The 16,259-nt window shown below is 36.1% G+C and overlaps 1 protein-coding gene across 2 annotated transcripts in view; it reads left to right on the top strand.

Annotated features, from left to right (window-relative positions):
* OXSR1 (oxidative stress responsive kinase 1) overlaps positions 1-16,259 on the top strand; it is a 90,225-nt gene that overhangs the window by 61,019 nt on the left and 12,947 nt on the right. For both annotated transcript variants that reach the window (XM_046669384.1, XM_046669375.1), the window contains exons 8-12: positions 1,091-1,224; positions 5,894-5,942; positions 6,595-6,660; positions 9,947-10,069; positions 15,022-15,057. In XM_046669384.1, the coding sequence (XP_046525340.1) occupies positions 1,091-1,224; positions 5,894-5,942; positions 6,595-6,660; positions 9,947-10,069; positions 15,022-15,057 (408 nt within the window). The remainder of the gene's footprint in view (positions 1-1,090; positions 1,225-5,893; positions 5,943-6,594; positions 6,661-9,946; positions 10,070-15,021; positions 15,058-16,259) is intronic.

Here is a 16,259-nt window from a genome sequence, read left to right as displayed (position 1 = left end):
TTGTAAGCAGTGATTCCTGCAGTTGTAGCCAGACGTGCACGTTAACCTGTTTGCTGAAAATGAGGAAGATCACAAACCTTAGTAATTCCATTTCAGTGTATATAAATTGATCTGAAAAGCAAGTAATAATTCTAATTATAGCCCCCTTTTATTCTTTTTATTTATTTATTTATTTTTGGCTGAGGAAGATTGGCCCTGAGCTAACATCTGTTCCAGTCTTACTCTATTTTGTATGTGGTTCACTGCCACAGCATGGCCACCAATGAGTGATATAGTTCTGTGCCCAGCAACCAAACCTGGGCCACTACAGTGGAGTGCAGTGAACTTAACCACGAGGCCGTGGGGCCAGCCCCCCCTTTTATTTTTTAATGTTGACTTTGTGTTTAGGAAAATGGCTTATGGTTTTGTAAAAAGTCAAACAAGTTGTATAGAAAAAAACAAATCACCCGAAATCCCACCATAGATATATGATCTTCATTACTTACATCTCTATCATCAAGCTAGTATGTTGCCATGAAAGTCAAAGAAGGAAGAGATTTAGGATGGACAGAGTGAGTGATCAAGATTGTCAGTTGCTGTGGGAAAGGTAGGAAGAATGAGAACTAAAAAGACTGTAGCTTTGTTAACTAGGACATCATCGGTGATTTCTATCATAGAAATTTCTGAGGAGTCCTGGGAAGAGAAGGCCAGATTACAAGGGGTCAGACTGAAACAGAGGTATGAATAGGTAAAGTCAGCAAGGTCATGCTCTTAATTTTGCTTTGTTTTAATTGTTTTTAAAGATATTTTGGCAGTATCAGAATGGGGACAGAGGACATGAAGAAAGGATTCTAGCTAAAGGACATAAAATGTTGATACAGTTGAGCCTTTGCAGATACATCGTTTGGGAAGTCAACTATCTAGAGGATATTGTTTGTGTGGAAAACACCTAAATGACTGGATTCCAAACAACTGATCTAGATGAAAACTTTTAGAAAATAAAATCTGTTTGTATGTTGGGAGGTTGTCTATATTGAAAATCTTGGCCACAATATTTAATTTTACTTTGTCGAGTCTTCAGAAGTTTATGTTATACTGAAAATTCTTACAGGTTTTAATGCTGACGCTGCAGAATGATCCTCCTTCTTTGGAAACTGGTGTTCAAGATAAAGAAATGCTAAAAAAATATGGAAAATCATTTAGAAAAATGATTTCATTGTGCCTTCAAAAGGATCCAGAAAAAAGGTAAAATATGAGATGAAGCTTACTTTTCTCTTCATATAATATGTAAACCATTGTGGGAAGTCTAAGAATCACATATATACATGCACAGGGAATTATTTGTGAGTATTCAAAGGAACTTAATATAAAGTTTAGAAAAAATATACAGAGATCATTACACTAGATTGGAAATGAATATGAATTACTTTATCCCTTCATTTTAGTATGCAGTGTATACTAAATAGTGCACTGGTTAATTTCTTAAAATTATAAATTTGTTGTGAATTCTGTATTAATTATATACCATGTTAGTGGGAGGGCTCATTTTCAATGTGCATTTAAAAGTTATAAGTAAACAAATATTTTAATGCTGCTTATAATTTTAATAAGCACACAGTGCAAATGGTATATTTAATGTCAAATAATCATACTTATTTTCTTATTGGAAAGATATTTTAGTAACTGGACCAAAAATTTAGAGCTTACTTGTTAGATTGGAAGGCAAATAAGTACATAAACACCGTCATCTAATGTGTGTATCTTTATAAATTAAACAGAATCCTAGAATGTTGGAGAGTCTTGAGGGCACACAACCTTTTGTCTTTGAGGTCAGCCAGCTACCTAGTCATAGTGGTGCAACTTGAATCCAAAACTCCTGATTCCTAACCTAGAGCTCTGTTCCCATTATATATTATTTTTCTGTTTCACACATATATTCCACTCAGTTTCTTAGCACTAAGAAGTTCTTTAGTTTTGATTTCCATAAAAATCAACAAAAGTAAAAGATTTTAATTGCCATCCATGATCATATGTTTAGTGTATTTAATGGGGCTTCAGAATTTACTGTTGGAAATATTGGAAAGGGTAAGAAAAACAGGCAGCAAAGTTCAAACCTGTGTTTTTAGAACTTTTTTCCTTTTTCCTGAATAAATTGGTACAAATGATAGGGAGCACTTTTGGCTCTGCCGAGTTAGTTGACTAAAATAACAGAATATTCTTGTTACAAACACCCAGAAATGGCGGCATAAATCTATCAAACTTAAAAAAACAAATCCAGGGGCCTGCCCCATGGCTGAGTGGCTAAGTTTGCGCGCTCCGCTTTGGCAGCCCAGGGTTTCACTGGTTCGTATCCTGGGCGCAGACATGGCACCACTCATCGGGCCATGCTGAGGTGGCACCCCACATGCCACAACTAGAAGGACCCACAACTAAAATATACAACTATATACTGGAGGGATTTGGGAAGAAAAAGCAAGAAAAAAAAAAACCAAATCCAGAAATGAGCTTGCAATAAAAAGAAGTCCTCAGATGCAAGAAATAATGAGGAAGCCATAAATCGGAGAAGGAATATCATGAGCTATCCCTGTAGCTGCCCTCAGTGGGACACTGTGGATTTCTGACTTTCACGGGGGGACTGGAAATGGGATATTGGGCCCCACCCAGTGTGGATGTTGAACTGAGATCTCTGCTTAAAGCTAGGCCCTTCAGAACCCTGCATCCTGAGTAAAAGCATAGACCAGAAAACAAAAAAATCTGTCCATCATAATGAAGACATAATGAAAATCTCTCCTGAATAATCAAGCCCCCCAATCTGGACATTCTGCAGATTTACAGTCTTGAGTTTATACTACCCATACTATCCAGGAACTCACAGGATTAGAAAGTAAAAAAATTATTGTCAAGCCAGTTTTATTTTTGGCAGAAGCAATTGCAAAACCACACTGTTAGAACAGTTCTGAAACCCAGATCCCTGAGATTCCTGCATGTGATGCCCCACTGAAGAGAACATCATGATCCCAAATTACAAAACACACAGTGAAACACTACACTGTAAACTAGAGTCAACAGATACAACAAGCAGGGTTAGTGCTCCAAGAACTTTGGATAATGCAAAGATATCTGAAAAGACTGTTAATTTAAGTATACTTAAAATAATTAAGATCATAAAAGAAGAAATCAAAACCATAAGAAAAGAATGTAACCGTAATAAAAAAGTGAAATAGAACTGCTAGAAATGAAAAATACGGTAATTAAAATTTAGAACTTAATGGCTCCCCTTGAATGTAGGCTGGACTTCATGACCTGCTTCTGATGAATAGAGTATGAAAAAGGAAAAACAGCAACTTTAGAGCGGAGAAACATAGACACCTTCTTCACGAAGTGATCAACATTAACATCACCAATAATAAGACATAGTGATAATTATATACTCCCTGATATGATGTAATGAGAAGGGCATATCACATCTGAGGTATACTTTTCCCAAATCTATAACTTCAGTCTATAATGAGAAAACATCAGAGAAACCCAAATTGAGGGATATGCCACAAACTACCTGGCCAGTGGTCTTCAAGTGTCAAGGAAAGGAGGAGACATGAAGACTACATACAATATAGGGTCCTGGATTAGATCCTGGAACAGAAAAAGAGTATTAGTGGAAAAACTGGGGAAATCTGAATAAAATGTGTAGTTTAGTTAAGAGTATTGTACCAATGTTAATATTTTTAGTTAATTTCTTGATAATTATACCATGGTTTTTAAAATGTGAATATTAGGGAAGCTAGTTAAGGTTATGTAGGAATTCTATACTACCTTTGCATCTCTTCTGTAAGTCTAAAATTATTCCAAAATATAAGTTTTTTTTTAAAAAAGTCTGGAAGCTATAGAACATTTATTCCAGTCTTTAAACCAAAATTATACCTTGTTTAGAACATTTCTAAGTGAAAAAGAACACCTCAATAGACTAGTTTAACAGAACAGCCAATCAAATAAAAAGAAATAATTACTTATTGATCACTAATCAGGTTACCAGGCACTGTTATAAACACAATATATACCATCTCATTTAATTTTTACAGTAATCCTCTGAGTGACACCATTATTTTCTCTGTGTTACAATGAAGAAACTGAATCACAGAGAGGTTAAGTAATTTTGCCTGAAGTCAAACAGTTAGTAAATGGGGGAGCTGGAATTCCAACTTAGGCAGTTTGACTACAGAGTGCTACTGTTAGTCATACTATACTCTACTGAGGAAATTGCTCGGAATGCAGCACAGAAAGATGAAAAATGGGAATATGAAAGAAAGATGAACATTTAGAGGATAGAATGAGAGGGTTCAGTATGTGTGTGTGTGGGTGTACACAGACATATACATGTATACATACATACCTGCACACATAATACATATATGTATATATAGACCTTCCAGAAAAGATTAGAGAGAATGTGGGAGAAGCAATATTCAAAGAAATATGGCTGAGAATTTTCTACAATTGATGAAATACCTATAGCCTCAGATTAAAGAACCATCCCCCAAAATTCCAAGCACTGTCCCCCTTTCCCCACTTGGACACGTTGTCACGAAAGTACTGGACACAAAGACAAATAGAATTCTTAAATGTAACCTAAGGGAACAGATTACCGATCGAAAAATAGCAGATAGACTGACAGCTACCTCCCTAGTAATTACAATTGAAGCCAAATGTTTTAGAATAATGCTGAGAGAAAATAACTGTTGGTCCAGAATTCTCCATCTAGTCAGACTATCATTCAAGAATAAGTATGAAATTAAGATATTTTTCAGACAAAATTGCGTTTTCCTGTCACATTTTATCAGTTAAATAACTCTTATAAATTGTACTTTAGAAAGAAGGAAATAAACTTAGAAGAAAGGCATGAATCATAAGAAGCAATGTTCTGCAGACAGACTGTTGAACTCTTGAAGTCTTGACTGAATGAAAAAATAGGAATGGTATTGTCTACTTTGTTTGCATAGTACTTTCACATTTGTTCTCGCTTTTAATCTTTATAGTAATCCTCTGAGGCTCTGGTTCTCAAGCTTGAGTGCACACTGGAATCACCTGGGGAGTTTGAAAAACTAGCAATGTCTGGGTTTGCCCCCACAGACTCTGCTTTAGTTGGTATGGGGTGCAGCCTGGACATTGGGATTTTTTTTAGAACCCCCAGGTATTATAATGCATAGCAGTGTTTAAGAATCACTGCTTTTAGGGACTTGGCCGGGCAATACTGAACCTTAGAGAAGTGATTTGCTCAGGAGGATTACATGGTAGGTGTGTGGCATAACCAGGTCTAGTCTCTTAAATGGAGTATTGTTTATTCTTTATTCTCAATCACTCTTTTAAACATTTGTAAAATTGACAATGATGCCTTTATGCAAACAAACTAAGACTGTGCACAGTTGAGTTAAAAACTGAGTTTAGATTAAATTTGGGGAATAAAGGTTACAGTCACGCGTCACTTAACAACGGGGATACATTCTGAGAAATATCAGGCAGTTGTTGTGCGAGCATCGTAGAGCACACTTACACAAACTCAGATGGTAGAGCCTACTACATACCTAGGCTATATGGTACTAATCTTACGGGACCACCATTAATCTTATGGTTACTGTCGTATAATTTTGCAGTCTTGTTGTTGACCGAAGTGTTGTTACGGCTACTTTTAGAATCTTCCCTCTTTTTTTTTCTTTCTTTCTTCCTTTCCTTTCCTTTTCCTTTTCCCTTTCCTTTCCCTCCCATTTCCTCTCCTTCCCTTTTGTTTTTTAGCAGGTTAAGGAAAATGGAATACACTGAGTTTTTATCTTACAGCTCAAGAAATCATTTTCTCATGTTTGAAGATAGAAACCCACATTACACTTGAATTAACTATAAAAACTTTCTTTTCTGGTTTTAGACCAACAGCAGCAGAACTGTTAAGGCACAAATTTTTCCAAAAAGCAAAGGTAGGAAATTCTAACTTTTGATTTTGTATGTTCATATAATCTTCCTCAGTTACTTAAATTAGATGCACTGCTCAGAAGTTACATTATCTTAAGATGTTTATGTTTGGAAGAATGATGGTAGATCAAATAATTGCTAAAGGCACTATCTATACAATCTTTGGTAATTAAGATACATGCTTTGGAATTACTAAATGTATATTTCATATAAATTAATTTAAATGTCAGGTTAAACTTATAACAGGAACAATGAATATTAAATTTTGCCACTATAAATATAATCTGTGAAAAATACTGAACTCTCATTTCAGGGTTTACTACTGAATTAGTAAACATCTCATTTCCCAAAGATATCGGATAAGTGGGATGTTACTGTAGTTGGAAATGTGGGACCATGATCCCAAAGGACATACGGTAAAGCAAACTTTTCATAGATAATGGTTCATACAATACATTAAAGCTCTGTCTCAATATATAAAACCATGGTAGTAATGTACTTAAAGGAGCTTCAGAATAAAAGAATGGAAGCTTTTCTCAAACTTTTTTTATAAAAGTTACTCTGTCACATTTTAATTGTGGTCAACATTTCTGTGTCAGTTTTTTTGGCTCAATAAAAACTTCTTGTAAGAAGAAAATACTTATTTTTCCTCTTCAGAATAAAGAATTTCTTCAAGAAAAACTATTGCAGAGAGCTCCAACCATTTCTGAAAGAGCTAAAAAGGTAAATGGAGATTTAACTCAGTTTTACTGGGAAATTGCTTAGAGTAGATTTACTTTCACATTTTGAGCCATGGGTTTTAACATATATATGGGGTAATACTTTGTTAACAGTATGAGTAATACTCACTGTCTTTCAACCTTTTCTTTAGCATTCTTTGATATATTCATTCAGCAAATACTGTTAGTTTACTATGTGCCTAGGTATTACTCTGCTATCTTTTACAATGAAAAGATATGTTAGACAATTGATGAATTAACTCTAAACTCTATTAAATCACTGTTCGCAACTACCAGAGTGAATTGTGAAGTTGGTCCCTGTCCTCACACCATACAAAAACAACAAAGATACCACTTCACGCTCACTAAGATAACTGTAATAAAAAGGACAGTAACAAGTGTTGATAAAGATGTAGAGAAATTAGAACCCTTACACACTACTGATGAGAATGTAAAATAATAGAACCACTTTAGAAAGTAGTTTGGCAGTTCTTCAAAAGGCTAAGCAAAGTTGCCATATGACCCAGCAATTCCACTCCTGGGCATATTCAAGAGAATTGAAAACAGGTACACACAAAAAGATGTACAGGATGTTCATAACAGTGTTATTCATAGTAACTAAAAAGTGGAAACAACCTGAATGTCCATTTACTGATGAATGGATATGTAAAATGTCATGCACCTATATAATGAAATATTATTTGGCAATGGAAAGAAATGAAGTACTGATACATGCCGTAACATAGATGAATCTTTGAAACACATGGTAACCGAAGGAAGCCAGTTACAAAAGACCACATGTTGTATGCTTCTGTTTATGTGAAATGTCCAGAATAGGCAAATGTCAAGAGACGTAAAGTAGATTAGTGGTTACCGAGGACTGTAGAGAAATGGGCAGTGACTGCTAAGGGGTATTGGGTGTTTTTTGGGGGCGGGGAAGTGATGAAAATGATCTAAATTTGATTGTGGAAATGGTTTCACAGCTCTGAATATACTAAAAATAATTGAATTGTATACCTTAAATGGGTCAGTTGTATGCTATATGAATTACATCTCAATAAAGCTGTTAGTTAAGGAAAAGAGGAGCATTTAGGGAATGATGCCACCACCAACAAAAAGCTCTTGGAAATGGAAAACATTATAGAAGAAATGAAAAAATTTAGGGGCTGGCCAAGTGGTGTAGCAGTTAAGTTTGCATGCTCCACTTTGGTGGCCCGGGGTTCACCAGTTCAGATCCTGGGTGCAGACATATGCACCACTTATCAAGCCATGCTGTGGCAGACGTCCCATGTATAAAGTAGAGGAAGATGGGCACAGAGGTTAGCTCAGGGCCAGTCTTTCTCAGCAAAAAGAGGAGGCTTGGTGGTGGATATTAGCTCAGGGCTAATCTTCCTCAAAAAGAAAAAAAGAGAAAGAAATGAAAAAATTCAATACAAAGGTTGTAGGGTAAAGTTGAGGAAATTTCCCAGAAAGCAGAGCCAAAAGGCCAAGAGAGAGAGAGAACAAGAGAGAAAAGATGAGAACATTAGAGGATCATTTGAGAAGGTTCAACATTTGAGTAAAAAGAGTTCCAGAAAAGGAGAACTGAGAAAAACAAATGAAAGGAAATCATTGAAGAAATAATTCAAGAAAAATTTCCAAAACTGGCAGTCATGAATTTCCAGATGGAAAGAGCCCAAGTACTCAGCACATTGAATGAAAATAGACCAACACTAAGGCACGTTACCATGATAGTCAGAATGCTGGAGGCAAAAAGAAGATCCTATAGCCTTCCAGAGAGTGCTGGGAAAGGTTGCAGACAGCATCAGGAGTCATAATGACCTCAGTAGCACCTCTGGAAGCCAGATCACAGTGGAGCGGTTATGTTCATTAGGAAAGAAAATGATTTCTAACCCAGACTTTTTTTTATCAGGCAAACTATAAGTGAAACGTGGGGATAGAATCAGGGTATGTTTAGAAATGCATGGCTTTAATAAATGTGCCATGCTAACAGGGGAAGACATGCTTAAACTAAGAACCGGGAAGTCTTATGATCTAGGAAGTATGGTTCTCTGGGTGATGGTAGAGTGAGATCTGAAACCAGGCTAGAGTGGTATGAAATCAGGCTAGGGTGGAGCAGGTCATGAGGCTTTGGTGAGAGGCTTCCTCCAGAAGGTGATCCTGATGCATACCTAATGTATGTGAATGTGGTGAGAGGAGATTTACACATCTGGGAGAGAACTTGGGGATAAATAGGACAAGTGCATAGAAATAAGCAAATATTAACTCCAGGGGAAGCAAAAATGTTATACAGGAAGGAAAAGTAGTTGTAATATACTCTAAGTCTCAGTTGTATCATTTATATAATCATATTATATAAACACTGAATATTGATTTAACCAGAATTACAATATATCTTGAGAAAAGAGTAGGAGGTTGATAATAGGGGTAAATTCTCATCTTCCATAGTGGCAAGTCCAGTAGACAAGTTCTAAAACCAAAAAATCAAGGGGTAATAATAATAATAATTACCTAGAGAGATGAATATAAATTCCAAAAGAATAAGCTAAAATGAGTTGAAAGTGGTTGCCTGTGGGGAAGAGGGAGAAAGTTAGGAGATTGCTGTTTTTCTTAACAAAACTTGCACAGCTTTAGTACTCTTGAAACTGTGCAGGTATAATTGTGATTTTTATAATTAAAATTAAAAAGAAAAGAAGCAGAATCTTCTTTAACTTGGATTTATTTATTTAGGGGGCTGAAAACCATCTTTTTAAAAATTTTTCCTGTTTCTCCCCAAAGCCCCCTGGTACATAGTTGTATATTTTTAGTTGTGAGTCCTTCTAGTTGTGACATGTGGGATGCCACCTCAGCATGGCTTGATGAGCCGTGCCATCTCCATGCCCAGGTTTCGAACTGGCGAAACCCTGGGCTGCCAAAGCAGAGCATGCAAACTAACCACTTGGCCACAGGGCCAGCCCCTGAAAACCGTTTTTTTTTTAAATGTCTTGCAACATGAAACCATTAATCAGATTTGACCTATGACTTCACATAAGAAAGACTGGGTGATGTTCGGGCTCAGAGTGTAGAAGTATAGGGAAAGTCAGTGGTTGTGAGTAAAGATAGGTAATGGAGATTGTGAACAGAGAGCAAGTGAGGGATGGAGGATATGAATTTTTATGGGAAAACTTACTTATGGGGAAAATGATTATGTGTCTACTGTGTTGAATAATAGAAGGACAGGGAAATATGACTTTTCTATATAGTAAATGTCAAACATTACTGTAATTCTCGTCTCTCTTCCTAATGAGCAGGTTCGGAGAGTACCAGGTTCCAGTGGCCGTCTTCATAAGACAGAGGATGGTGGCTGGGAGTGGAGTGATGATGAATTTGATGAAGAAAGTGAGGAAGGGAAAGCAGCAATTTCACAACTCAGGGTAAGTTTTGTTAAACTGTGTACTTTAGAGCTCTATCTTTTTGTTTGAAGCCTCTGAGGTAATCCTATGTTCTCTGGTTCTGTTCAGCTTAACCAGCTAAAATACAAAAAATACAGGTGTTAGTGACAGTTTCCTTGAACAACGTACTAACAACAGGAGCCCAGTTAATTCTACATGGAAAAGTGGACTGGCACATCTGTTTAAATATGATAACATATAGGGTATATAAAAATGACCCAAATCTGGAAATGAAAACTACAATGTCTGAGATGAAAACATACTGGATAGGATTAATGGCTGACTATATTGCAGAAGAAGGGATTAGTGAATTTGAAAACCTAACAATAGAAACTTTGTCCCTAAGTCTGCTAATCTTCTACCTGAAGAAAAACAGTGTACCTCTTCTTTAATTGGTATATCCCGGGGCGGGGAGGGGGAGAGTGGTATGTGTGTGTGTGTTTCCTAAAAGCAGTGAAGACAAGGGTCTTGTTTTGGTTTGTTTCATCACTCTTTTTTCAAGTTAATGCCTTGGGTTGATTGTTAGGATTCATTCCCAAGAATTCAAATGTGTATAGGAAATGCTAATGTTTGAGGTCATCATAACCTTGACTGCGCAGAACCTTTTTGTGGGATGAGTCATGGGTAGGTAGTGTCTCTCTGCCTGCTTTTAGGATCTGCTCGGTGGTAGCACTTATGACTCTTGCTGATCAACATTGAATGTTTGTTGATCTTGTTTGTCAAATAAGGTCTGTGGGTCTAGTCCTTTTGCAGTTTGTCCTTTTCCTTTAAGTTTGTAAAGAGCTTGCCAATGAAAATCGGCAAAAGTTTATTAAGCTCTAACCTTGAAAAAGCTCTTAAAAAGATAACAAATGTAAACATTCATTTATATACAATTGTGACTTGGTTTCTGTACATATGTGAGACTGTGGCATCTTTTCTTCCTTACTTTTTCATGTGATTTCTCTCTTAATTGATATTCTCTTGTAATGTTACGTTAAAACCTCCAGGAGAAGCTAGAGCTACATGATCCTTGTAGTTCTAGCTTCCTATGAAAGAGATGCTACTGCTGTTTTTCCTCTGACCAACAAATCATATTTGGCAAGATAAATTACAGCTTGTCAATGTCTGGTTATTATTCCATAGCTATCTGCAAGAGAAATTTGAAAGTTCTGAAATACTTAGAGTAGCTATTTCTAAGCAGCATAGAAATTTTTGTACTTTGTTCACAGAATAAGTAGCTTTCTGTATTTCTCATGTTATCCAGCTTTTCTCATGTTATCACTTTAGTCATTTTTGATACCATGAATTCTTTTTTAAAAAGAGAGTCTTTTAAAACTGAGTTGAACTACATTAAAAGAATATACCATGATCAAGTGGGGTGGGGTGCAAGGGTGGTTCAGTATTAGGAAATCTTGTAATATTAATAGGCCTAAGGAAAAAAAAAATCATATTCTTAGTTTCATACATTCTGAAAAAGCCTATGACAAAATTCAGCACGCATTCATAAAAAAGATTCTTGGGTAGTTCCAGATTTCCATCTTTATATCATTTTCTTTCTGCTGAAGAACTTCCCTTAACATTTTTTGTAATGTGTGTCTGCTGGTGATTATTTCTTTAAGGTTTTATGTCTGAAAATGTCTTTGTTTCACCTTTGTTTTGAAAAGATACATTTATGCTAGGTATAGAATTCTAGATTGATAGGCTTTTTCTTTCACTATTTTAAAGATGTTGGTCAACTATCTTCTTGTTTGCATTTCTTCCAATGAGAAATCTACTGATATCATTTATAAGTCATATGTCTTTTTACTCTGGCTGCTTTTAAGATTTTTTTCCTTTTTAATAGTTTTGAGTAATTTGATTATGATATGCCTAGGTGTATTTTTTTTTCATGCCTCTTGTGCTTGGGGTTTATTGCACTTCTTTGATCTGTGGGTTTGTAGTTTTTATCAAGTTTGGAAATTTTTCAACTATCATATTTTAAAATATTTTTCTGTCTTCCTTCTACCTTGGAGACTCCAGTAACACATATATAGGCTGCTTAAAGTTGTCTGACGGCTCACTGATTCTCTTTTCATTTTTTAAAAATTCTTTTTTTCTCAGTTTCATTTTGTATAGTATCTATAGCTAGCCTTCAAGTTCATTAATCTTTTCTTCTGCAGTCTCTAATGCTAATGCCATCCAATCTATTTTCTATCTCAGACAGTATAATACTCTAGAAGTTTGATTTGGTGTTTGTTTATTTTTACATCTTCCATTTCATCTTCCACTTAACTTTTTGAAGATATATAATGGTTATAATAAACTGTTTTAATGTCCTTCTCTGCTAATTCTAACATCCATGTCAATTCTAGGGCAGTTTCGTTTGATTATTATCTTCATTATGGCTTGAGGAGTGTTTTCCTGAGTTGAGGAAATAGAGCTGAGAGTCTGGGGAGACCAAGGCAGATAAAATTGGTAAGGGCAAGTACAGGGAGGAGAGAGCTACACAGAGACAGAAGCTTAGAGGTCTGCAGAGCTTCCCTTTTGAGTATTCAGCAGAGCACTTATCAATGAATACATGTGAGAAAACTACCTGAGACTAGAGAACCATGCCCAGCACTCACACAGAGCCAAGAACGGTGCCTATTCCCACCAGCCAGGCTGGAGAAACTTGTAATTCACAGGCATTGGGTAGAGTTTTCAGAATGGTCTTGTCTCAGTAGTGAGGATTACATAGCCCTAGACTGAACACTGCTCCAGACCCAACTAACAACTCATAAAAACAAGATTCAAAAGGATTAAGCTATTTCCAAGTAACTTTACTGTATTCCAGAACAAAGCTCAAGAGTTATAGAAATACAAAATTATCAGCATGCAACATGGTAAAATTCACAACTCCTGGCATCCAATCAAAGATTACCAGGTATGCCAACAGGCAGGAAAACAATAACAACAAGCACACCTTATGCCAAGATCTTGGTCTCTAATGTCATTCCCTACTAAAAGAATAAGGGCTTCTTGGAGAAATGGCCTATTCCAGGGCTTACACAGGGAAAATTAAAGATAAATCTGGAATATTTTCTTTTATCAGAAAGAAAAGATCTTTTATTAAAAAACAAGTCCTAGTAACACAAGAACCAGGTTGAAGGAGCTCCCACTGGCCAAATTAGGGAGAATTTGACTATCAAAATCATTAAGTGCAGTAATAAATTCTAAATTATTTAAAAAGAAAGAATCTATGAGTCCATGACAATAATATATAAATATATAAATAAATGAGGGGAAGGGGATGGTTTTTCATTACAGTAAACTGCCGAGTGCTGACAGGTAAATGTGGAGGAGTGTTGGAGGAGGGAATCATAATTTTACAGCTGTCATAAAGTAATAATAAAGATTAGATCAGGCACAGATCATCAACAGATGCTAAATATAGGGGAAAGTTTTGATGAGCAGTATATTTACATAGTCTTAAAGTGTCTCTCCACAGATTGCCTATTAGTTGCAATGGAAAAAATAGTTACTGCATACTGGAGAAATTGGAAAAAGCCTTGACTAGATGGTTAAAATGAACATCACTAAAGAGAGGCAGATGAACATGTGATTCCCTAAGATATAATACCCCAGGAAGGACACATCATGACATAGAATTCCAACTGGGAATTCGTACAAGTGTAATCATTAGAAAACATCAGACAAACCACAAATTAGGGGCATTCTATTAAAATAAAGTGTGTGTGGGGGGGGACTATATTCTTCAAAAATGTTAGTGTGCCAGATATAAAAAATCTAAAGAGACATGAAAACTAACTGCAGTACATGATCCTAGAGTTCATCTTTTACTGGAAGAAAAAGGCTATAAAGGCCATTATGAGGTCATTGAAAAAGTTGGGTTATGGATGGTAAATTAGATGAAAGTGTTATATTGTTGTTAAATTTACTGAAGTTTTAGTACTGTGAAGTTATATAAGAGAATATCCCTATTCTTAAGAAGAAATTCTCAGTGACTATTCAGTGGTAAACAGCCATGATATATGCAACTTGTTCTCAAAGGGTACAGGAACAATATAATTGATTAAACATACATATTTAGAAAGAGAGAAAGTGAGCATGTAAATAATAAAGCAGATGAGGAAAAAAGGTTAATAATAGCTGAATCTGGGTAAAGGATGTACTGATGTTTTTTGTATTGTTATTCTGAGAAGTTTAAAATTATTTCCAAATATAAGATTTTTTACAAAATGGTTTTGGGTTGGCCATATGCTTGCTGTGGTACATTAGCTATTACCTGAACCTTGACTCTCCTTAACAAAATGGTGATGAAAATTTTAAGAACTTAAGTTGACCTGTTAAGTAGTCTAAATCCATACTTAGTTGAATTTCCCATAAACTGATATTTGTTTATAGATATGTTAAGGTTCTTTTGTATTCTCCAGTGCCTGTGTCCAGAATTACTACTAACTATTAGGATTTACTAAATAATTTAGCTTAGACTCTTATGGCAGATTGTAGTTAGTTTTTCAACTTTGGCTCAAGAGTTTTCTCCCTTAAAGCCCATAATCAGAATTACTCTATTTTGAAAATGTTGGATAATTAGCTTGAAGGTTTACATTGGGTCTAGGGTATTATGCACATGATATGTTCATGATTAGTAGAAAGAATTATACCTTGAAGATCGTGACCTCCCTACTACCTGGGAAGTCAGTCCCATTATGTTTGCTTATAAACCTCAAGTTGTGAACTGTTAAAATACCATATAGTACATTGATGTCCTTGGGCTACCTGGACAGAAAATACAGTAGTATCATGACAGTTTTCTTTTTCCAGAAAACTTTGACTAGAGTTACTGGTGAGTTAATGTATGGACCAGAATGAAATGGAGTTGACTTGCATTTCATCTTGACGTACAGTTTGCAACTGACTGCAAGTAATCTGAGCTTTGAGTTAACCAGCCTCCTTTTATGTATTCCTTTTAGTCTCCCCGAGTGAAGGAATCATTATCAAATTCTGAGGTAAGTAATTGTGACTTTTGAATCATTAAAGTATATATGCTTCTGTTTTGGTTTGGTTTTAATGTTAAGCACATTTTTTTTTGTATGTGCCTAAATGGGAATGTGAATTTATACCAAATTTTATCAGAGATAGCAATTCTGGGTCTGAAAGGACCTTTGTGGTAAATTGGTGCCAATGCACTCTTTATGTATGTATGTATGTACGTATGTATGTGAGGAAGATTCGCCCTGAGCTAACATCTGTTAGCAATCTTCCTCTTTTTTGTTTGAGGAAGATTGTCGCTGAGTTAACATCTGTGCCAGTCTTCCTCTATTTTGTATTTGGGATGCCCCCACAGTGTGGCTTGATGAGTGGTGTGTAGGTTCACACCTGGAGTCTGTACCCATGAACCCCAGGCCACTGAAGCAGAGCACACAAACTTAACCACTATGCCACCGGGCCAGCCCCACCAATGCACTCATTTTAAAAGTTGGCCTGTGGGTCCAGAATGTTCTTATTTGCTTGCTTGACTTTATGAATTGCGTTTTTGGCTTGGGCTGCTTGAAGTGGAAAGTAGTCTTTTTGCATTAATCTGTCCATGGATTTGTCATATGCCACCTTTCCTTTTTGGAATTTTTTTTCAAGTCTCTTCTCTTGTCAAATAGATTCTGTTGTCTGTAGTTACTGCCTTAGGGTGTTAAGGAATCCTACTTAATAGAATCCTATTAGGCTGGCCTGCCTTATACTCACTACCTGAAGAGAATAATCATTTTATGGCTGCATTCTGTCATACATTCTTCCATCTGGCGGTATCTGCTTTCTGAACTCAGCATTAGTTTAATGGCGTGCATCTTGTGCTCTTCAACCAATTTGTTCTTGCCCGTATGCTTAAGAGTAACTATTTTTCCACTTCATTTGCATGCATAGTGTACAAGTTGTGGACAGGATTTGTATACATAGCATTTCACTGTATACATAGCATTCCATTGTTTAAGACTGACAATAAATACTGTACCACAGCATATTAACAGGCCAGTATCTGACAACTTATATTAGAACTCCTGTTTACTAAGATTTCTGGCTCCTCTTCTTGGTGCATGATAGAATTGCGTTTCCCTGCCCTTTGAAGTTATGCATGGCCATGGCAATTACTTTGGCCAAGGAAATATGACCACAAGGAAGAGCCACTCTGTGATCTCCTGGGTTCCCTTGCCCATGCCAC

The sequence above is a fragment of the Equus quagga genome, chromosome 1, assembly GCF_021613505.1.
Source record: "Equus quagga isolate Etosha38 chromosome 1, UCLA_HA_Equagga_1.0, whole genome shotgun sequence".
Lineage (NCBI taxonomy): Eukaryota > Metazoa > Chordata > Mammalia > Perissodactyla > Equidae > Equus > Equus quagga.
Note: the sequence above shows the minus strand (reverse complement) of the source record. Positions and strands in the feature narration are given on the sequence as shown.